At 40.7% G+C, this 13,959-nt stretch overlaps 1 protein-coding gene across 1 annotated transcript in view; it reads left to right on the forward strand.

The window, feature by feature from the left end:
* Positions 1-13,312, forward strand: part of pde3a (phosphodiesterase 3A, cGMP-inhibited) — an 81,016-nt gene extending 67,704 nt beyond the window's left edge. The window contains exons 8-16 of the mRNA XM_080429133.1: positions 270-466; positions 1,464-1,601; positions 2,939-3,050; positions 3,264-3,371; positions 7,172-7,368; positions 8,429-8,632; positions 9,240-9,401; positions 10,386-10,680; positions 12,694-13,312. Coding sequence (XP_080285259.1) covers positions 270-466; positions 1,464-1,601; positions 2,939-3,050; positions 3,264-3,371; positions 7,172-7,368; positions 8,429-8,632; positions 9,240-9,401; positions 10,386-10,680; positions 12,694-13,010 — 1,730 coding nt within the window. The 3' untranslated portion in view covers positions 13,011-13,312. The remainder of the gene's footprint in view (positions 1-269; positions 467-1,463; positions 1,602-2,938; positions 3,051-3,263; positions 3,372-7,171; positions 7,369-8,428; positions 8,633-9,239; positions 9,402-10,385; positions 10,681-12,693) is intronic.
* Positions 13,313-13,959: the final 647 nt, after the last annotated feature.

Raw genomic sequence — 13,959 nt, forward strand, 5'->3', positions numbered from 1 at the left:
ATACAATGATGATGATTTATTAAATACAACTGCCAAGTTTCTCATTTGTTGATTTCCATTGTGTGATAGTGATTGCTAGATATAATAAAAAAAAGTAATTGATATTTCAGTAATAGAAAGTCTGTACTCAATCCCGTAATTCACTCTGGTTTGTTGTCTCGTGAGATTTATGAATAGATAACGCTCTGCTTACTGTAAGTTTGGAAATGAGCGTTAGCTTAGATTGCTGAATTGCTATTTCTCAATTTCTCTCTGTGTCGTGTCGCTAGATGAGCGTGTAGTGGCCTCGTCAGACTACGACAGCACCTATGACAGCACTTATGAGACCAACCACAGTGACAGCAGTGACTTTGCACAGAATGAGGAGGAGGGGGAGGGGGGTAAGAAGCCCCCTGAAGCACGAGAAGAATGCAGGCAGTATCAGGCTGAAGGCATCGCTCTTCATCCTCTCCTCTCGACCCCAGAGGTAGGGAGGCAGAGGTGCTGCAGTGTGTTACATGTCAATCCAGAACCCAGGTTTAATTGTATTATTTAATACATTGGCTCTTGTTATGCAATGTCTAGGTTCCTCTGGCGTAATGGAATTGACCTGTAACCTGATTCATGCTAAAAACCTACTGCATCCCTTGGCTAAACTGCTAACGCTAATGTTATCCGTCCTACTCTAGCATCCAGTTGTACTCAGACATAATTAACTTGGCATTTCCAAACATAGATATAAGGCATGAGCACCCACCATCTTCCCATGGGTACTTGAACTACTGTTTCAGAACTTGTTCTGCTGCTGCGCCGCTCTGTCGTTGGCATGCGCATGTATCATGCAGACTAAACGACACTACACAGTATAGGGGTAAATCTAAAGGCGAGTCCCAGAATCCACTCGCTAAACAGTCACACTCCATAATTGTATTGCGCAATTTGCGCAGCTGCGTTCCTGTGTCCAAGCAGTCTCCCCACTGCTTCCGTGTCTCCCTGAATCATGTCCCATGTGGAAACTGATTTGTCATTATAACAGTTCCAGCAATCAAACTCATTGACGTCATGGTGCTCCCTTAATCTTGTATTGGGAAATGCCAGAACACTAATCAACCGGATTGGAATCTCATACTCAGCTGTGATATATTTCCTTATTATCCTTAATATACCTAGTTAGGGTCTAGTCCAATATAAAGATTGGACTGTAACAATTATGAGACCATGATCTCTACGAATGAGGTTACTCATTTAAAATGTTGTGAAGTTAAGAAGTTATTATTACAGTATGTGCGTTGTTCAACTGTAGACCTTATGCTACCTTTTAAATACTTGTAATTAGAGTAGCTGTGACCATCAGGCAAACGAAAATATACATGATAAAATGTACTCTACAGTATGTAACCCGTGTACATGTAACAGTATTCCTTCCTCATTTATATGAATGACATGTGGGCATTGACCTCTGAACCTTGGTCTTTGACCCTTAGGATAAGCCCATCCTGGCTCCAGAGCCTCTGGTGATGTCCGAGCTAGAACCTCTGATGAGTCAGCTAACCAACTGGAACTTCCCCGTCTTCACTCTGATGGAGAAGGCCCACGGCAAAAGAGGATGCGTCCTTAGCCAGGTAAACCCTAGATCAGTGTTTCCCACACAGTGGGTTGAGACCTATTTTTGGGTCACAGACCCATTTTCATGGGTCACGAGTAAATATCCCCTTTTTGACATAAACAATATATACATACCGTATATACCTGCATATGTCAAAATAATTAAAATAATAATAATAATCATCTGATTTTTTTCAAAAAATAAAAAGATGAAGACAAATAAAACATTTATTTTCCTATTTTTTTTCTTCTTTAAAAAAAAAAGTTAAAATACCAGATCTACAGGCTGTGGGCTTGCAGCTATTTTCACTGTTTTTGAAATACTGCAGGGCTTAAATGGGTAATTCATAAAATGCATTTTTGTAAGTTCAGGTCCCGGGGGAGACACCAGATTCATATTTTGGGTCTCAAGGTGAAAAGGTTTGGGAACCCCTGCCCCAGATATTCACACATCGTCTCCCATTCATTTTCAATGGCCACAAAGTGTGTTACTGTAATGACATTGCGGTCTACAGTCTTACCCCACTGGTGTGCAGGTTTAGGAGATGATTTGTTCCTAAATAATTGTTCCTAAATATTGATATGTAAACTTTATATTATCACAATAATAAAACATTTAAGCCTGTTTTGTGGTGGATTGTGCCCTTGCTCTGATACGTAGCAGGTAGACAACACCACTACAGCTGCAACTGTACTGCAGCAGCAATACTCAACAAATCTTCTTAGTGGCTCTGAAATGTATATGGACACTAGATGGCCTTAGTCTGCCATCTACTGGCAAAAGTTAATTAATACAACTAGCAATGTGTTATTGTTTATTCTCTGGAAAAGCAATCGCGTGAATAATGTTTTCCATCAGTATAATTCCAAGTAATGACTAGCAGACCAAACAGACCAACATGGCCATTGGACAATGTAACTAAATGCTGTAAATGAGAGACATGGGTTACATGTCATTTTCTGTCAAAGAGTTCCAAAGGTTCAAATGCAGCATGATATATAGGCTGCAAGCTGCACAACATGTATTATTTATTCAAAGTAATGTAGCACGGTGGCTGTACTGCTCTTCAGGGTAAACGTCATCATGGGGTTTCTAAATGTACTGTAACTTATAATAAGCCACCTGTCTTAAAATCACTCAGCTTACATGCCCGTGGGACCCATCCATGAGAAATGTCTATAAAAAATGGTACACTATACTGGTACACTGGACTTTGAAAGGCAAAGGCAGCCTACTGTGCACTTTTGCTCCATATTTTCGCAAGGTTCAAGTCAGTGAACTTCACATGAGCATGAGCCGAGACTAAAGACTTTCGCTCCTAGTAAACATTTGATGGTCCTTCTTGTCTCTAAGGTTTCCTATAAGCTATTTGAGGACACAGGCCTGTTTGAGACCTTCAAAATTCCTGTCCAAGAGTTCATGAACTACTTCCACGCTCTGGAGAATGGATACAGGGAAATCCCATGTGAGTATGACATCATCGTATGACACTCCCTTTTGTTTATGCGGCATTTCAGATACTTCTATGATACCGTAAAAGTGCATGATCGCATTTCATATTCCTACTTCCTTCATTTAGCGTGAATGTTTTCTTTAGTTTCATCGTGCACACCGTGGTGTGGTCATATTGCTCATTCAGTTGATTTTGTGTTGCGCCGACTGTGTTTCTCTCCCCCAGACCACAATCGGATCCATGCCACTGACGTGCTGCATGCGGTGTGGTACCTCACCACTCAACCTGTGCCAGGCCTGCCCACACTGCTGACAGACCATGGCGCCAGTGTTGGTGAGGACTGATAACATACAGTATGTAGCCAGGCAGGCACGAGCCAGGGTTGCCATGTGCTTATTATAAGCGACTTTGGGCTTGTTTTTCTGTAAAAAAGAAGTGCTGTTTATAAAGTGCAGTTGCTCATTTGGGCTTGCTTCCTAATGTTGTTTAAACCGGTGGTTCTCAAACATTTTCATGTCAAGGACCCCCAAATTAATGTGTATTTGTCCCCACATCTAAATATATTTTGTGCCAGGGACCCCCATACCACATTTGAGTTGTTAAAATGTTTCCAAAATATTGACACATTTTTTACACTTTTTCCCCCAAGATTTCTTTGAAAATAGCAGATCTACAATATCGCAACGCGTCACATCGCGACGCATTGTGAGCTTGTAGATCGTCTATTTTCAAATAGCCGATGTATATACAGTAGGTTCAAAGTGCTCTTGTGTTAGCCGCTTCTTTTGGGCTTGTTTTCATAGGCTTATTTATTTTTTGCAAAATCTGGCAACCCTGGCACTAGCCCCAACTGTGAGCTCACCCTTTGCTGTAGCTCCAGGACTCACATAGCGTTGTAATCGCTTTAGCCCTTCTGTCTTCTATTGATGCTATTTGACTGGCTCCAGGATGTGGCTACTATGCAAACATATCTTAGTCACTCGTCTTTTTGTTTCTTAGGTTAATCTTTCTTTACCACAAATGCTAAGAATGTAATTTAGAAAGCATGTTATTGAGGCAGATGCTAGGTTCATAGTTTACCTGGTATCCTATAGCTCAGTGGCGTGCACAGACATTTTGAGGGGCAGGTGCTCAAGTAGAAAAAAAATTGCAATGCACATTTTGGGGAATTGTTAATATATTAGAAGCTTTTAATCCAGAATTGATCGATGTCACCATGGGCTACATACTGTAAACTGAACTGTATTTTTTTTCAAAAGGGCACTTCTGGTCAAGAGGGCAAAGGGCAGGTGCTCTAGCACCACCTAGAGTCTATCTGTGCACGTCCCTGCTATAGCTTCAATGTACCAATTGTTACTTAGATATCACATTGTTTGGACAGATGCTAGGTTCATTGTTTACCTTGTATCCTAGTTTCTTGAGGTACATGCATTCTATGTGATCATTTATCTTGCTCATTCTACATGTTGTCGCTCTGTATAAGAGGACTGGGGGATGTCGTTTTTTTTTTTACCCTTTTTCCAGTGTTGTATAGCCAATTTGAAGGTATGACATGTTACTATGCATGTATGTAGTAAAAGCAGGGTGGTGAGATGATATTTTGCTGTGAAACAACTGTTTCAATTAAATGTTTTAACAACCTGTGTTGAATTGCATACAGAAGCGTCCTCAAGGAGGAGTATGCTTCCGTGTTTTTAATGGGAAATCCTGCACAGGCTGTCAAAAACATGAGCACAGCAGTTGATTAACAGCAGAATATCATTTTGCTACTGACTTTTTACTACAGACATCCAAATGGGACATGGCAATACCTTCAAATTTACCATTATGATGCTTGGTCACAAGGTTGGTCAAAAATAAAAAAAATTACCCGGCCTCCCCAGTCCTGGAAGTACATTTACTCAAGTACTGTACTTAAGTACACGTTTGAGGAAGTTTTTACTTTACTGGAGTATTTCCCATTTTCAATACTTTTACTTCTACTCCACTATACATCTCAGAGGCAAATATTATACTTTTACTCCACTACAATTATTTGAAAACTTTAGTTACTAGTTAGCCGTTTGCAGATATAAATTATTATATTATAAAACACACATTAAACACTTTAGCCCTATTTTATACATAGGCTATTTGAAAATAGACGATCTACAAGCGTTATGAGCTTGTAGATCGGCTATTTTCAAACATTTTAGTACTTTTACTTTTGGTTCTTTAAGTATATTTTGATGCCAATACTTTTACTCAAGTAACATTTTGAACACAGGCCTTTTACTTGTAACCGAGTACTTCTACATTGTGATTTTGATACTTTTACTTAAAGGATCTACACCATGAATTTAAAAAATATATTTGATATTTAATATGGTGTATGTCCCTCAAACCTTTTTCAAAAGGTTTGAGCCTAAATCATCACTCAGATATACTCATCCCAAGTCAATTGTCTCTGGCTTATACAGCACTTTCAGCTGCAATACCAAAACGTCCTTTTGGGCAGGGGGGGCTACTGAGCAATTCTGTCTGGCCATCATCAATGCAATGGCAAGGCAAGTGATGTCACTTGCATTGCCATTCTGAAATGGCCTGTTCAGACACGCCCATTCTGAAAATCTCTGAAATGAGAATGAATGACTGAATGTTAAAAAAAAATATTTTTTGGGGTACAAGAGACACTGGGGAGCCCAAAAAATACCACCATGGTGTGGCCCCTTTAAGTAAAAAATTTCAGTACTTTTTCCACCACTGAAAGTCCCAGAGCTACTGTGAAGGGTGAGGACACAGATAGGGCTAGGCAGGCACATGAGCTCCTGTAGGTTCATTGTTTACTTCGTCCTCGGCACTCTATTTATGTGACTATTTATCTTGTTGGTTACTGACTGACTGGAGCTCATGCGTACTCTGCTAGTCTTACGCCCGCAAGTCTTCTAAATGCCTAAATTGTATTTGCACAGTACACTTGCAAAGGTGAATACTCAGCCTCCGTACTTGCTAGTGTGGCCCTTGTCTCAGTCGGTGTCATGTTAAAACCAACTTGACAAACAAATCAATGTAATGACAGTTATTAACTACAGCAGACAAACAGTGGAATAAACCCTCAGATACATAGGTCTTCATTTGTCTTCAGCTTTGAATTTTTTGAAAAAGTCCGATTAAATTTTTTTTTAAATTCTTTTGACATACAGGTATATACGGTATGTATATATGTTTAATGTCAAAAAGGTGATATTTACTCGTGACCCATGAAAATGGGTGTGTGACCATAGTGTCATCTGTGTGTCAGACTTGTCAGTCTCTCCGGCTGTCTCTCTCTCTCTCTTTCTGTCTCTGTGTCTCTCTCTCTTTCTCTCTCTTGTCTGCTTACTATGTTGATCTCCATTGTGTGTTTTGATCATTCAAACCCTAAAGCTGTGAGCCAAGTTGAGTGAGTCGGGAACAAAACTTCTGAAACTTCTTTCCTATTTTTTTATCCCTCTCCCCTGGGGGTTATGCAACACCTGTCAAAATGATGTGTATCTTCACTTGTATGTAATCAGTGTTTCAGAGTTGAGCTATGTTGGCTCTCTGTCCACATGCACTGTCTGAGAACACTGAGATTCTTGTTTTTTTCTTCTTCTTTGCAATTCAAGCAATTGTTATTGTGACCTATATTTGATTTAGTTGTCTGTTTTGTATGAAGCTATTTTAAGTAGCTAACTAAATTATGTTGACAAAGCTGTGCCACTGTATACCTATTGTAATAGTTGATAGCAATTAATCCAGAATACTGTATATTTGGTCTATTCTTGTGATTTCACTTCATTGACAAACAAGCAAACCTTGTTCATCTATGAAAACACAAAAAACGTTCTAAGCAAAATTTCCATATCAGTCAACAGTACAGGATGTCAGCAAGCAGTGGGTGCAACTATGAAAATACAAACTTGAGTTTTTAATCACTTGAACCCCAGCATCCCTACTCTGGAGGGGACGGTCGCCAAAAAGAGCCGATCTACAAGCTTGTAGATCGGCTATTTTTGGCAAAGACATTTGGTGTAGATGGAAAAAAAGTGGTCCAAATACAGTTGCAACTCGGGTCTGTTTTACTAAGAAAAGTGGGTTTAAGTGGTTAATTAGTGTTTGCTCTCTGGCCATAGACTCTGAGAACGGCACCCCAGATACCTCGGGCTTCCTGACATCCAAGATGAGCTCGGAGGTGGAGGAGGGCTATGGCTGCCTGTCTGGCCTTATCCCCGCCTTGGAGCTGATGGCCCTGTATGTTGCAGCTGCCATGCATGATTATGACCACCCTGGAAGAACCAATGCCTTCTTGGTGGCCACCAGTGCTCCACAGGTATTTGTAGAGCTGGTACAGTTTTCCTTGGCTAGAAGGAGTGCAGGGCGAGTGACTAAAGGAGTTCTTTGCTAAATTCAACATGATATGCTTTCTGAAAGGACACATTTTACCTCGGTTTGATTGCATTAAAAGCTGTGATATTTAGTAAGATTTTGTAAGCAAAGTCCCTTAGTTGATTCTGTAGTAGATGTGGATGGAAGGTGAGACAGAGACATAATTGAACTGATGATTAATTAACTCATTCACTGCCACAATTATTGCTGGCCGTGTTTGCCCACTGCCAGAGATTTTTAATCGAAAAAAAAAAGTACTCAGGAGCCAAGATACAGAATTTTTAAGTTTTAAGTTAACAAGGAAGTGGATGGGAGTCTAGATCTTCGAAAAATCATATCTCCTTGGTCTTTGGGTCAAATTTAAAAAAAAAGGTAAAAAAAAAAAAAATTATTGAAAGAATTAAAATTACGTTTTTTACGTCAGTGGCAGGATTGGTAAACGGGAATAATTACGTCAATTACGTCAGTGGCAGTGAATTTAATAGAAAATAATTATGTAAATTTTCAAGTGGACATTATGGTGTTTTACAAAGATATATTGTATAAAAGGTCCTTACAATGTTATACAAGTTTGTAGCTTCTCTCAGATTTATTTTCTCTGCATGCTCTGAGTATTTTTCTGCTGCAATGATAAACTGCAATGATGGCTGCTGAGGCCACTGTTGAATTTTCAATTAAGGCACTTTTGTTCTTCTTTCTTAGTTTCATCATTAAACATAAACAAACTGCTCACAGTGGTGCTGGTAAAACCAATGCTGGGGTAACTAGGAGATTCACATAGAAATCTATATTTATCTCAATGGAGATAATGACAGTAGATAATTTGAGCTGCTCATTGTGGAGATTGACACCTCCTAATCTTCTATCGAGGTGTACTGTATCTAGTGAAGGGTGCAGCATATTTAGCTTGCAGCTTCATATCCCATGGATTTGGGCATGGACTTTCATGCTCTCATATCAATGAAATTCTGCTTTCTCTCCCTCGCCCTTGTCACCCCTTCCAGGCCGTTCTTTATAATGACCGTTCGGTGCTGGAGAATCACCATGCAGCTTCAGCCTGGAACCTCTTCATGTCTCGACCAGAGTATAACTTCCTGGCCAACTTGGAACACGTGGAGTTCAAACGCTTCCGCTTCCTCGTAATCGAGGCCATCCTGGCCACTGACCTTAAGAAACACTTTGACTTCCTGGCAGAATTCAATGCAAAGGTGAACATAGCCAAATGGCAGGGCTGTACATTTCATAGGCCGTATCAGCAAACAGTGAGGCAAGAGATAATGACCATCGAACCATCTGCCATCTATAAATCTTAGAAAAAATTACCAGCGCTCACTCCTCAGCGTGAATCACACTGAGGAAGGCCTGCGGGCCGAAACGTCCATCTACTGCTGGGGCTTATGACTGATTAAATAAAACAAGAAATCCTAAAAGGATCAAAGTGAGTGCTGGTAATCTTTTCTAAGATACTATTTCTGCCAGAACCGTGCACCCGATATACGTGAACTGTGAACTATTTGTCTGATGAGTAGTGCTCACCTCTCTCTTTTTCAATCTACCAATCTTGGCATCTTGACAAAGGTATTACAGAGCCATTAGTTGATTCTCCTCTCACTGTATTTTTGTTCTTCTTACAGTAGCTCTTGTAGTATATGTATCTACATCCTGTATAAAGAATTATGTTGCCCTCAAAATCCTTTAAACCAGATTCATCCAAATTCAAGTCAACGTTTGGAGAACCCACAAATAGAGAATCCTTTGCAGCCCATGACCTCATGTAGCTTTTCTCCACCCACCTCTCCCTGTATGCGTCTCCAGGTGGGCGATGACGCTGTGTCTGGTATCGATTGGACCAATGAGAACGATCGGCTGCTGGTGTGCCAGATGTGCATCAAGCTGGCGGACATCAACGGTCCACTGAAGTGTAAGGAGCTGCACCTGAAGTGGACAGAAGGGATCGTCAATGAATTCTATGAACAGGTGTGTGATCTTCATGCTGGGAAACTAAAATGTATGCCGTGTATTTGTATTTTCTGTTTACTAAAGAGCTAGAGAGACGGGGAGACCCCCGTTAATGAACAAATACTATAGCAATGTTTACTATCAGAATATAGAGCATTTTAATCACTTATCTTAACAAAAGAATATCACTTACATCACCTTTAAAGGTAGGGTAAGTGATATTTTTGGGTTAAAACAAAAAGTATTTTGTCAAAAGGTTAAAGCACTATATTCTGATAGTAATCATTGCTATAGAGTGTTTGGTTCAGTAACAGGAGTCTCCCCGTCTCTCCAGCTCTTTAATAAACAGAAATTTCATTTTCTGGTAGGTGTCAAACTCTCAGCCAATCAGGAGAAAGTACCAATTTTTAAGCTTCATTTTTATAGTGTTCCAGTTCCAATTTTGCATGCTCATTTCTTAGTGTCATCACTTCCAATTTCACTTGTTTAATCTGTATCCTGATTGAGTTCTCTATCCTGATTGGATAAAATTGGAAATGAAACTGAAACTGAAACGAAAATGCATTTTCTGTTTTATAAAGAGCTGGAAAGGATGGAGACTCCTTTTACTGAACAAACACTCTATAGTAATGAGTACTATCAGAATATAGAGCTATTTAACACTTATTTTAAACAAAGAAAATCACTTACCCTACCTTTAATATTCCCCAAAAACATATACAGTATTGTATGTATAATTTCATGCATATACATTATTTTATCTTATTTGTATCTGCATTTGTACATTTTGCTGGCTTACCTACTGCTTTATTTTATCATTTTGATAGCATATTGTTTAGACCGATGCTAGGTTCTTGGTTTACCTGGGATCCTAGTTTACTGAGGCACTACACTGTCTCTCTGCATTTGATGTGTGTCTTTACCTTGCTTATTGTAAGTCGCTCTGGATAAAAGCGTCTGCTAAATGCCAAAATTTGTAAATTGTGTTTCTTACTGTTCCAGGGAGATGAAGAGGCGAGCTTGGGCCTTACCATCAGCCCATTCATGGACCGCTCAGCACCACAGTTGGCTAAGCTCCAAGAGTCTTTCATAACTCACCTCGTGGGACCCCTCTGCTCCTCCTACGATTCCGCTGCACTCCTGCCAGGACACTGGGTTGACCTCCCCGAGGGAGAAACCAAAGAGGAGGAGGAAGAGGTGGAGGAGGAGGAAGAGGAGGAGGAAGGATCAGGAGCGACAGAGGAGGAAGACGAAGATACGGCGGAGGAAGATGCATCAACAAGTTCTGAGAACTCCCGTATGTGTGCACCTCACATTGATTCCTAATGAAAACGAAACTGTCTCAAAGTCCTTCATGTTCACTGATTTCACGTTCAGCTACTCATGGCTATGTCAAGTATAGCCATGTATAGTGTTCTGTAGTGCCAGACGTATAGTGTTCATTCTTATCTCATATCTTATAATTTTGTAGTGGAGAAAGGAAGACATCTACTAAGCTTTTACGAGGTCAGTTTAGCGAATGAAAAGCATGTGTTTGAATCTAGAACTTTACAATTACCCATTAACTTGATGGGATCCAACAGCCCTTTAACACATTGTGTGCCAAAAACGGTCCGGACCGTTTTTGAGAATCCATGCGTCATGTGCCATAAACGGTCCGGACCGTTTTTGACCCATTTTTTTTCTCTCTAACGAAACTTTGGGATCATCCAAGGAGTCTCTGAGAAGGAGAGGCCGGATGTGGATCCATGTCAAAAATCCTTCCGGTCGGCCACTCCAATGTTAACTCCTTGACTAAAAGCTTAATATTTATTTTTAACGTGGTGGAAGTGAGCCGTTTTCGATCGGCGATCACTCTGCAATGGAGGATCGCGTTAGAAATATTATTGTTCCAGGCGTTAGTCGGGACCCTCCGCCATCTCGCACGCACGCTTTGTTTACATGCACTTCCGCGTCTGGGCTTCTACAGCACGAAACGTATCAACGTAAGTGGATGGAAGAAATGCAGGCACTGAACGTACAATATTTTAATAAACCTCTGGCACACAATGTGTTAAGAAACTAAAAGGTTTAAAAAATAAATAAAAAAAGCTGTCTTCTGGTCTTTAGGGAGAGCTTCTGGGGGAGTCTCTGGTTGTCTCTTGGTTTAGCGTCTGTGAAGCCATAGTTTTGGTGAAATTCATCTGCCTTATATACGTACTGCCTTATAAGCATGGGCTTGTGGAAAGGTTTCCTTGTAGAGGCAAGATGTCATTGCAGTATATTGATATTTACAATCTTTACATGGACAAATGCCATGAGAGTTTCATGCTTGGTTGGGGATGAAAGAGGGTTAAATGATGATAACGCAGATATACATTTTATCCACAACCTAGAAGTATTTATTTAGCACTGTGCAGGAAAAGTCTTTTCACCTGCTGCTAATGTTCTGTACACAGATCAACATACAGTAGATCTAGGTACGGAACATCAGCAACAGGTGGACTTCACAGAATGGAAAGATGAGTTAATATGTTTGTGTTATTATTATATGATCCGAACCCATCCACTATTAATCAGAATGTCAATTCTTATGACCCAAACTGCCAGACCAGTGTTTTATTGGGAAAAGCACATGCAATGATAATTATCACAAAGATATAAATATGATATTTGCTTTATATTATTACCTTTGAGCTAGTATTTGATGAAAGGCATACTTTGCCATTATTTATTCAATTCCATTATTCAGCAAAAGCTAAGGTATGGCAAGGTTAGGGTTGCCAACTCCCAGAGATTAAAATAAGTTACACCTATCCTGGGCGCCTGGCAAAGCCGCGTGGCAGAATTTTTTTGGGGGGTCAAACCCCCCAAAACCCCCGAAATGCATAGAAAACTATGCATTATACCTATAACACAATACAAACGCAATGGTCTTACACCTGCATTAGGCTACTATTCATGTTTTTTTTTTTTTTTTTCGGCTAACTCCACCAAAGGGGGGTGGAGTTGGCTGGTTTTGAACAGACTCCAGGCTCCACCCCCTTTTGACATCCAACCCCATTGTGAACATGGAGGTCCATTCAGCTGTTCTACAACATTTTGGAGTTAGCTGATTTCTGCCCGACAGCAGAGATATATAAATGAAACCAAATGGACCCCTTTTGGTCCATTTTGTCCCATTTGTATACTTTCGGAATTATGGGGGTCCGTGGCCTAATGCATAAAAACTGGCGGTCCTTGAAATTAAAAAGATTGAGAATCACTGGTCTATGCCGTGAGTTAAACTGGGCATGGCCATAACCTGTAGTTTCTAACTCCTGTCTCACAGAGCTGCAAGCAATAGTGAAGACAAGGAGGAGGAAGGCCTTCTGCCAGATCACCCATCATCTGCTGGAGAATCACGAGATGTGGAAACGAATCATAGAGGCAGAAGCCCAGGAGCAAGCACAGAGGGAGGAGCCTACCTGCATCAGCTGCCCCAGCGATCCAATCACAGCCATTAATGAAGAGGAGGAGGAACCAGCCTGCAAAGAGGAGGAGCAAATAGATGGTGAAGAACAGGAAGAGGTACAGCAGCCTATAGAGGCAGAAGAAGTGATTCCTGAATCAGAGACTTCAGAGGAGAAAGTGGAAGATCCAGAGTGATAAGATGACAAACTTTTATGTGTTTGTTTTTTTCTTGAAACCAGGAAGCTCAGAATTATTTAAAAGAAGAAAAAAAAGTGTTTGTTTCTTTCTATTTTAACTATTGATATGGTAGCCAGCACATCACTGACACAACACTGTAGAAAACGCTTTGGGTAATATGTGCCTAATGAAAACAGGGTCAGAGGATAGGGATGACATAATGCTGGGTGCACAGAGGAAGAGAGGTTGTGTTTGTTTTTATTCTGCGCCAGGTACACCCAACCCCCACCCCCCACCCCTTATTGAGGTTCTGCACTACAGACAATTAGAGCATTCAAGCAGTATCAATGTGGTGTCATTAGCTGATGTCATCAGCTGAAAGAGAGAGAGAGAGAGTGTGTGTGTGTGTGTGTGTGTGTGTGTGTGTGTGTGTGTGTGTGTGTGTGTGTGTGTGTGTGTGTGTGTGTGTGTGTGTGTGTGTGTGTGTGTGTGTGTGTGTGTGTGTGTGTGTGGTGGGGGGGTATGGCTTAGCAAGGATCTCCTGTGAGATAAAAGAAAATCTGTGTCCATTCCGCTGAAGCGCGACCTTGTGTACTTCAAGCGAATGGCGGCTGAGAAAGGGTCATAGTGTACATGTACTGTACATGCATGCACAATGCCCACACACACACACACACACACACACACACACACACACACACACACAAAGGAACGCGCAAAGATGCATACTACTACGTACATACACAAATCTACAGTAGAACAGTAGAAATACATTCCATGTAGGGACAGAATAGGACGTTTAACAAAGGACCCTGTGACTTGAAAAAGCTTTATTCTCACTCAAGGAAAAACAACATTGTGTGGGGGAGGTTTTGTGTCACAAAATGTTTAATCTATATTTTCTTCCTGTCTGCTCCTTATGTGTGTGTGTATGTGCGTGCGTGCGTGAGTGTATGTGTGCGCGCGC

This window comes from Gymnoscopelus braueri (assembly GCF_963280865.1).
Source record: "Gymnoscopelus braueri genome assembly, chromosome: 5".
Taxonomy (NCBI): Eukaryota; Metazoa; Chordata; class Actinopteri; order Myctophiformes; family Myctophidae; genus Gymnoscopelus; species Gymnoscopelus braueri.